The sequence below is a fragment of the Prionailurus bengalensis genome, chromosome A1, assembly GCF_016509475.1.
Source record: "Prionailurus bengalensis isolate Pbe53 chromosome A1, Fcat_Pben_1.1_paternal_pri, whole genome shotgun sequence".
Classification (NCBI taxonomy): domain Eukaryota; kingdom Metazoa; phylum Chordata; class Mammalia; order Carnivora; family Felidae; genus Prionailurus; species Prionailurus bengalensis.
The window spans coordinates 137,033,465-137,043,792 of NC_057343.1; the positions used below are offsets into that span (position 1 = coordinate 137,033,465).

A 10,328-nucleotide genomic window follows, 5' to 3' on the forward strand; every position below is an offset into this window, starting at 1 on the left:
TAATAAATTTTTTTCACTTATGACATTCTTCATAGATTTAATGAGTATATATGAGTGAAGTTGAGCACCTCTTCATGTATTTGAATCACTTGTTTTCTCTGAACCATCTGTTCGTATGTTTGGTTTATTAGGCTTTTTCACATTGATTTGTAGAAGCTCTTAAAGAAAACCTTTTGTGACAAAGGTTGTACATGGTTTTGTTTATTGTTTTTTTGTTTTTTTTTAACCTGTATGTCCTTTATCTTTTGATTTTGTATATGTAGTTTTTGCCATGCAGATGTTTTTTATTTTTACATAGATGAATTTATCACTCTTTCCTTTTATGGCTTCTTCCTTTCTGGTCATTTAAAAAGACACTCCTTCTCCCTTAGTCCAGGATTATGAAAGTGTTTTCCCATGATATTTTAGAGTAGATTATTTTTTTCAATGTTTATTTTTGAGAGAGACAGAGTGCAAGCAGGGAAGGGGCAGAGAGAGAGACACAGAATCCAAAGTAGGCTCAAGGCTCTGAGCTGTCAGCACAGACCCTGACACAGGGCTCGAACTCAGGATCATGATCTGACTTGAAGTCAGACACTTAACTGACTGAGCCACCCAGGAGCCCCTACATTTACATCTTTTAATTAATCTAGAATTTATTTTGTTGAGGATATAGGTTTGACTTTTTTTTCCCCCTGAGATGGTTATACAGTTGTCCAACATAATTTTTAAAATAATACAATTTTCCTTTTTTTTTTTTTTTTGAAATTTCACTTTTCTCAGATACTAAATTTCCACCTGTATGTGTTGGGGATATTTCTAGTCTTTTTCATTGATACATATATCTGTTCCTATGTCTTAATTTGTCATAGATTTCTAAGTATGCTAATTTTTGATAGGATTGCTTTAATTTGTAATGTTTCCTTGAATACTGTTCTGTTTTGTGGGTCTATTCTTTTCTATTTAAAAAAAATTTTTTTAATGTTTATTTATTTATTTATTTTTTATTTATTTATTTATTTTTTTTAAATTTTTTTTCAACGTTTATTTATTTTTTGGGGGACAGAGAGAGACAGAGCATGAACGGGGGAGGGGCAGAGAGAGAGGGAGACACAGAATCGGAAACAGGCTCCAGGCTCCGAGCCGTCAGCCCAGAGCCTGACGCGGGGCTCGAACTCACGGACCGCGAGATCGTGACCTGGCTGAAGTCGGACGCTTAACCGACTGCACCACCCAGGCGCCCCTGTTTATTTATTTTTGAGAGAGACAGAGCACGAGTTGGGGAGGGACAGAGAGGGAGACACAGAATCTGAAGCAGGTTCCAGGCTCTGAACTGTCAGCACGGAGCCCAACGCAGGCCTCAAACTCACAAGCCGTGAGACCATGACCTGAGCCGAAGCTGGCTGCTTAATCAACTGAGCCACCCAGGCGCTCCATGGGTCTGTCTCTTCTTATGCAGATTATTAAAACTTTTCATTGCAGATTTGATAATGTTAGTTTTTTCTATATTAAAATTTTTTTGTGGAAATTAGGGTAAAATAATGGACCTTGTGTATACTGTAATTAATCTAATCATGCCTGCTGTTTTATGTTGAGTCCAGTTTTATTAAAACTAATGCTTGAAAGGTTACCTTATTCATAAAACTCTTACTATGTTTTGTATTGTTTCCCTAATATAACAGCATAGAAATGAAATTATTTGGTCAATGAGCATGAACATACTTAAAACTCTCACTGTATTGCTTTGTGGTAGTTTAAACTGATAGGGAAAAGCAGTATCAATTTAGACTACCACTACCAATATATAAATGTTATATTGCATGCTTATTATTATTTTTTTTAATCTTTTTAGGTTTCTTATGATCGTCCCTTACCAAAAGAGGAATGTAAAACTGGCCAAACCCGGGCACCTGAAGAGGGGCCAACCACAGTCTCTGAATATTTTTTTAGTGATATATTTATTGAAGTGGATGAAACATAGTAAAAGTCTTTTTTGTTGTTTGTTTGTTTTTTTTCCAAAGTCTAGGATTTCCAGAGTCAATTATATCACCTAAGCAGTATTTAGAAAAAAGCATCACTGGCTGTTTTTCTTTAGATTGACTTTAAATATTTAATGAGCTTGATTTGAAGCTTTTATAATCATTGGAAAACATTGCTGAGGTTCCTTTCATTCTGATTGATTCAGCATTTTGGAAATACAAAGCAATTAAGACTGCTTCTGAGACAGAAAAAGCTTCTCTTGTTTACATTTTTACTCTTCCTGTGCTGAACATACATGGACATTCTGGAGTGTTTTGGATAAATGTTTATGTATAAATCACAGTGCCCAAGTATTCGGAGGTGGATTGTATTTAACACTTAGTGAACTTCTTTTGTAAAGGTTTTTTTCTGGGGTCTTTTTTTGGGGGTGGGAGGTTTTTTTGTTGTTGCTGTTGTTGTTGTTCTTTGTTGGTTTTGCTGAAGGCCTTTTCAGTTGCCTCTCGGTATATGAAAGCATATTGTGAAACTCCACTTTAGTATGGTAAATGTTAAAAACTTTTCTATTTTCATCTATTTGACTGGAAAATATGTATTTTTCTAATTGATGTTGATGTAACATTAGTCCTAATTGAACAAGTAAGTAGTATTTAAACTTATTATTTATAAAGACGAAACATCAAAAAGTTTATTTATTTTTAAATTGTTTATTTAAAAGAATATTCAGTTTTAATTATTTTCACCACTCAGATTATGGGTAAAGAAGGCATTGAGAAATTTATGTTTGTCCCTTTTCCCTCTTTAATTTTAAAGATATTTAAAGTTATATCACTAAAGTATTTGGATAGTATATGTTTTGAATACATTTTTTCTCATAGTTTAGTATATTGAATTTGTACTGTGAATTTTTGGTTTTTGTTATTTCTTGGATAATCTCAGGATTTGATTGGGGGAAAAACCCTTAATTTATGAGGGAGATTTACATACAAAACTCAATCCCCTTTACACACACATACGCTTATACACATTCCTGTTTTAAAAAACTGATTTCTTGATAGTTTTTTTCCCCCATTAAATTTTGCTTAAGGAACACTCAGACCTTTAAGCATTGAACATAATTGTGATGTTAAAGCAGAAAATAAGAGAATAAGATTTTGTTCAGTGATTATCATCAGTATTAATTTAAGGGTTGTTTTTAATTTTGAAATTTTGTTATTTACATATGTAATTCCATTATCCACCCAAGCAAATCTTTGGTGGTGGTTCACATCAAACTTCTTAAAAGCAAATTTAATCTTCTATTTGAAAAGCCTCAGAGCAGGAGTCAAAATATTTTCCAGAAAATATTTTTGAGCTTGTGGGCCAGAAGGAATCTGTGGCAACTACTAAACTCTGCTATTTCAGTGTGCAAATAGCCAGGGGACACTTAAGTGATTGACATGGCTGGATTGGGCTTTTAGTTTGACCCCTACGTTAGACAGCAATTTTCATACCTTAAGGTGCTGACATCTTTATCTTATCTATGAAATATTCATCATTGAAGTTATGAGTTGTGCATCACAGTTAAAACTGTGTTGATTGATTGCATTACAAAATGATCAGTATTTCAGCTGGGAAAATATTTTAATGTCTAGATAACTGTATATTGAAAAAAATTGTGGCCAGTTTTTGAGTTCATTAGTAAAATCGGATATGGCTCAACAATAACAGCTTATTCATTGCTTTACAGTGAAATTTACAATTTAACTTTTTTGTCATAAAGGAGGATCTATAAATCTGGGTGGAAATTCTCAATAGGTATGCATTAATTTATTTTGTGTGATTAAGATGTCACAAAAAAATCATGGTATTAAATCACATTGCCATTTTAATGCCCTGTTTTTATAAAATTTTTTAAAGTCTCATATTCTGAAAGTTTCTTTCATTCAGTTAATGTTAGTTTCAGTGTTAAGTTGCCACAGTTAAACTTTTATTTTATCCCTTGTGTAATATTTATTTTTTAACTTTGCTAACATCTGTCTCATACATCTATAATGAATTGGTTTTATGGAAGATATAATTTCTTACTGTATAAGAAATAATTTTATCTTTGGGCATTCATTGTGTTAGAGAATCAAGTCAGCCAGCTAAATTGTCCTACTATTATATCCTTAAAACTAATCTGGGAAAATGAGAAAACGTAATCAGTGTCTTTACCTTACAAGGTGGAAGGAATTAGTCACACCTATATTTAATCTGATTCATGTAAAGATGATGTTGTGAAGAATTGTATAAATCTTAAAAGAGGTATGAATAATGGTTTTGTTTTCTTGACTTTTCCTCCTGAAAACTTAGGTCTTAGCAAGCAATCAACATGATGGTTTAAAAGCCTAATTGTTGGTAAATGATTGAGGCACAGATAAAATTATGAATATCCACTGTTGACCATATTATTTGAAATAGAAGTGACCATGTGTATACTCTCTTGCTTGAAGGAGTTTTTGACAAAAAGCAATATCTGTCATTTGTAAATTTTCTTGTTCTAAAGAAAGCAGTTATGTTCTATAGTTATAAATTATGTAAATAAAAGTTATTTTATACTATTTTGGTTGTGTTTTTATTAATAACTGAAAGATATTAATGTTTAATTAACCAAAACTTGTCAGTTTTTCACCTACAGCTTTCTTCCTTCCATAAAAATATGGTATACCTGGAAGAATTAATCTTTTATCTGATACGCTTGCTGTGAAGGGTATTTTTTTGATCTTGTAAGAATAAAGAATATCCTTTCCCCTCATTCCCACTTAGGACACGTGGAGAGTTGCTTTTTTGCTTCTATAATGAATTTTTAGGTACAAGAACTCTCAATCTCTTTCACTCTTTTTTCTCTTCCCATTTTGTTTTCTCTGTAGAGAAAGGCAAATGGGAAACTTTAGTCCTGAACATAATATAATCCTGGACTTCTGAAGTGGATATTGGCAAAATCTTAGCTGGTCAAAAAATTTGGCTGAGAGAAATATTTGTAGAAATTTTTCTAAAGGGTAGTCTAGTCATTTCTCCAGATATAATTTTTATATTGAATTTGGTCACATCATCAAAGAGCTATGTAAATGGGCCGCCTACATTGTTTTGTCTGCTTGAGGTTAGGGATATTATGTCAAATAGTGCAAAAGCCTAAAGAAGTTGTTATTTTTACTATAATGATGTTACAGACTTTTAAAAAGTTTTATTACCCAATATCCTACTTAGAATCTGTAGGAGACATTTGACTTCAGTGCCAGGAATAATTGGGCTTCTGTTCAACTGGTCTGGTATTTTATGTGGGCTGTGTGTATCCTTATGTTGTTTTCTTTATCAATGCAAAGCTAAATTTGTGGCTAAAATTCTGACTTTTTACTCTCATTTCCTCCTGCGTGGATTTTTAAAAACTCACTTTTTTAAAACAATAGGTTACCATTTATTATGCTAGGCACAGTACTAACCTTTTAATATGCATTATTTCATATTAAAAAAATTATTGTACATGGCTTAAAAAGTAAAGTAGTGCTAGATGTCAAACTAGCTATTTCTTCTGTTATTACATATTTCTAAATATGGTTATTCTGTTAATCTCTTATTTATGAATATTAGGCATTGTGAATTGACTTAGCTTTCTTGGGACCTGGGTGGCTCAGTTGGTTGAGTGCCTGACTTCATCTCAGGTTGTGATCTCATGATTCATGGGTTTTAGCCCCACAATAAGGCTTTGCACTGACAGCATGGAGCCTGTTTTGGATTTTATGTCTTTCTCTCTCCCTCTCTCTCTGCCCCTCCCCTTCTGTCTCGCATGTGTGCACGCTCTCTCAAAAATAAAAAAAAAAAGAGTATTAGCTTTCTTAAACTCTCCCTTCCATGCCTTCCCTCTTAATATGTTACAATTATGGCTTAATCCATATTTAATATTGTTATTGTATTAATTGTAATTATTCAATGCTGTACCACATTATGTACTAAAGTGACATTTATGGTGCAACCTTTTGTTTTTCTTGGAGTTAATAATTGCTTCAAAATGCCTCTCCATATAATTTTCCACGTGGCCAAACTGCCAGATAAACAGTTTGCTTTTTTTCCTGGAAAACTTTATGGACGTCTTTCTTCCTACTGTAACTGGTCTAGTGGCTTCATAGGTCTTTATGTGCAGTACAGCTGTCATTGTGGTACTGCCCTTCGCCATTTCTCTATGAACTTCCTACCCTTCTTTCCTGGTTTAGATTCTCTGTAGTGCCCATGCCATTGTCTTTCTTGATTTTTTTGGTGGGTATATCCTCCACTGTTTACGGCAAGAGGATACATGGGTGATAATATTATTTAAGACATTTCGTGTCTGAAATTTCTTTATTCTACTCTCAGGCTATGAATAAAATCCTGAATAATTTGAAAATGCTTTTCATGTCTTTTTTTTTTTTTTTCCAAATCTGGGCATTTCTTTTTTTTTTAATTTTTTTTTTCAACGTTTATTTATTTTTGGGACAGAGAGAGACAGAGCATGAACGGGGGAGGGGCAGAGAGAGAGGGAGACACGGAATCGGAAATAGGCTCCAGGCTCCGAGCCATCAGCCCAGAGCCCGATGTGGGGCTCGAACTCACGGACCGCGAGATCGTGACCTGGCTGAAGTCGGACGCTTAACCGACTAAGCCACCCAGGCGCCCCAACTTTTCATGTCATTTTAAAGGCATGCTCCATTGTCTTCCAGTTTGCAGTTTCCATTCTGATTCCCTATCTATCCTTTGAAAGTGGCTTGCCTGTTTACAGTTTTATGACCTGGTATTGTTCACAATAATGAACTTTGGTGTAAGCTTGCCTTCCTTTCCCGCCCCTAAATTCATGCTGCTGGAAACTTAATGGATATTTTTAATATGGAATCTTCATTTACCTCCCTTCTGGGAAATGTTCTTATATTATTGTTTTGATAATTTTGTCCTTTTCATTTTCACGGTTCTCATATCTGCAGTTTCTATTAATCTTTTTTTTTTTAATTAAAAATATTTTTATGTATTTGTTTTGAGAGAGAGAGAGAGAGAGAGAGAGAGAGAGAGAGAGGGAGTACACGCATGGGAGGGGCGGAGAGAGAGGGAGAGAGAATCCCAAGGAAGCTCTGCACTGTCTGCACAGAGCTGACGTGGGTCTTGATCTGAAGAACCATGAGATCATAACGTGAGCCAAGATCAAGAGTCAGATGCTTAACCGACTGAACCACCCAGACACCCCTGCAGTTAACAGTTTTAAGGCATAGTTTACATTTAATAAGATACACAGATCTGAAGTACTCACTTTGAGCAAGGACAATGCATACACCTTTGTAACTACCCTGCAAAACAAACATTTCCATCATGCCAGGAAGTTCCCTTAAGCTCTTTCCCCTCTGTCACCTAGAGATTAGTTTTGCTTGGACTTAAACTTTGTGGAATCACACACTGCCCGTTTTTTTCTATCTGGTTACTTCTGCTCAGTGTTTTTGGGATTCATCCCTGTTAGCAGTTTGCTTTTGCTGCTGAGTTTTATTCTATTTTATGAGTATACCACATTATACGAATACACCATAATTTCCTGTTCATTTTCCTAGGGGACTGTTTATATATTCTTATGCAAATCTTTTTGTAGACATGTTTTTATTTCTCTTGTGTAAATCCATACTAGTGTCACCTCATTTGTTACATTTCTAAGTACTTGATGTTCTTTTTTTTAAAAGATTTTTTAATGTAATCTCTATACCCATCGTGGGGCTCAAACCCACAACCCCAAGATCAAAAGTCATATGCCATACCAAGTAAGCCCGCCAGGAGCCCCAAGAGTTGATGCTCTTTGATGACATTATAAATGTTTTTAAAACCATTTATAAATGGTGTTATAAATGGTGTTTATTTTCTAATTGTTTATTGCTAAAATATTAAAACATGATTTTTGTATTATAATAAAGATTTTAACAACAGTTTTCTATAGCACCCATTCATAGTCTTAAGGTTTATTTTTTTTTAAGTTTTTAAAAATATTTTTATTTATTTTTGAGACTGGGAGAGACAGAGCATGAGCAGGGGAGGAGCAGAGAGAGAGGGAGACACAGAATCTGAAGCAGGCTCCAGGCTCTGAGCTGTCAGCACAGAGCCTCACGTAGGGCTTGAACTCATGGACTGTGAGATCATGACCTGAGCTGAAGTCGGACGCCCAACTGACTGAACCACCCAGGCGCCCCCATAGTCTTAAGGTTTAAAAGCAACCCTTGGGTCTATTAAAGGAAGCCTTTCAATATTATAGCAATGCTATTTGCCTTTAGCAGAGTTAAAAACTCAATTATAGTAAGATACACAAGTATAAACCACTAAAACTTTAGATAAGTATAACATTAAGAATAAACTGAAGCTAAATGCCAACCAGGAAATAATTGCTAACCTCTCATTTATCTAATAAATTTATCTAGCAGAGTATCTTGTTTCCTTATGACATGTTTTCCCATCTTAATAATTTCTCATTAAGTGACTAATTAAAGCTTGTAATCTCTAGCTTTGATTACATTTCTACCAAATTTTAAATTGGAAATGAGGCTTAAAATTTTATTTCCAGGGGTGCCTGGCTGGCTCAGTCAGTTAAGCGTCTGACTCTTGATTTTGGCTCAGGTCATGATGTCACAGTCATGAGATTGAGCCAATCATGAGGTCAAGCCTCACATCAGACTTTGCGCTATAGCTGGGAGCCTGCTTGGGATGCTCTTCCTCTGCCCCTCCCTTGCTCATGCTGACTTGTTCGCTCACTCTGTCTCTCAAAATGAACATTAAAAAATTTTATTTCCATGTTTCCTTCCCTTCTACAGATTAAAATTCTTGATTTCATATATTTATTTCCAGAAGCTTTAAAAATTTTTTTCATAATCCTGTTCTTGTTTCATGAATGCCATATATTTCCATTTTTCTAAGGATGTTGCAGTTTATTCTGTTCCTTTTACTACTGGTTTCTTCTGAGGTTTTCTTGGTTGAGGTGGGTATCTTTTTTCATGCTGAAAACTTTCCTCAAATGCCTGTTGATCCTTGGCTATCCATGTATATGTTAGAGAAAGTTTCTAAAATGTTGATTGGGAGCTTTTACAAACTTAATGAATTATAGATAGATAGGACATGCCAATTTGGAGGTACATTGTAGATGCATTATTTTCTAAGGAATTTTTCCATTGGGGAACTTCAAATGTCACTGTTGATCTTTTCTGTTAAGTGTTAAGGTTTCTCTAGACTTCTATATAAACTTCTATATGGATTTGTAGATAAATGCTGGTAGCCAGCATTTGAGACCTTGGAGGAAAAAAGAAGGTGGGGAACAGGGTTTTCTTGATTTGGCCTCCAAACTTTTAATCTTTTTGATTTCAGTCTGGCACTTCACTCTTGTTTAATGTCCCTATATTTGAAATTTCTGAGATGGCAATTTCTCCAGAAAATTTCTCCTGGGCAAAGTGGGAATGGAAACCCAGGGTTCTAATTACTTCTTATACAGATTTCCAAGCAGTTCCACTGTTTCTTGGTCTCCACCGCTTCTCCCCACATCCATCCACACCTTTCTCTATTGCTGGTACCACCAATTTCTGAGCCTTGCAGGGATTTCTGGGAGGTAAACTGACTTGTTACTTGTTTTTATCTTCCACTGCAAGCACTTAGATTTCAGCTTCCTTTTTTTCTGCTAAATTTATCATTCCTATTTTTGCTTACTGTCTTCACATGTGTCCTAGTTTAACTGAAGGTGGGATATGAATTCTTTTTTGTGCTCCTTTGTTGCTTTGGGATCATTTATGAGAGAAAGAGGTAAAAACATCTTTATTTCCATTATGAAAGCTGAAATATCGTATTCCCTAAATTAAAACAGTAAACAACACTATGAACAACTCCACACCAACAAACTGGATAACCTAGATGAAATGGGACAAATCCCTAGAAACAAAACCTACCGAGACTACATTGCAAGGAAATCGAAAACTTGAGAAGTGCCTGGGTGGCTCTGTCAGTTGAGAGTCTGGCTCTTGATTTTAGCTCAGGTCATGATCCCAGGGTCATTGGATCAAGCCCCGTGATGGGATCCGCGCTGAGTGTGAAGCCTGCTTCAGATTTTCTCTCCTTCTGCCCCTCTCCTCTGCTCGTGGTGTCTCTCTCTCAACAACAACAAAAAAACAAACTCCAGACAAAATTTGAATAGATATACAGTAAAAAGATTGAATCAGTAATCAAAAACAAACTCCAGACAAAAAGGACTTTGTGGCTTCAGTAATTCTACCAAACATTTAAAGAAGAACTAATAACAATCATTCTCAAACTTCTACAAAAAATTGATGAGAACACTTCCTGATGCTTTCTGAGGCCATTATCCTGATTCCAAACCC

General features: G+C 35.0%; 1 protein-coding gene across 1 annotated transcript in view; it reads left to right on the forward strand.

Moving 5' to 3' along the window:
- The window catches only part of BDP1 (B double prime 1, subunit of RNA polymerase III transcription initiation factor IIIB), a 92,352-nt gene extending 87,814 nt beyond the window's left edge, over positions 1-4,538 (forward strand). The window contains 1 exon segment of the mRNA XM_043586939.1: positions 1,832-4,538. Within this exon segment, the coding sequence (XP_043442874.1) occupies positions 1,832-1,960 (129 nt within the window). The 3' untranslated portion in view covers positions 1,961-4,538.
- The last annotated feature ends 5,790 nt before the right edge of the window (positions 4,539-10,328 follow it).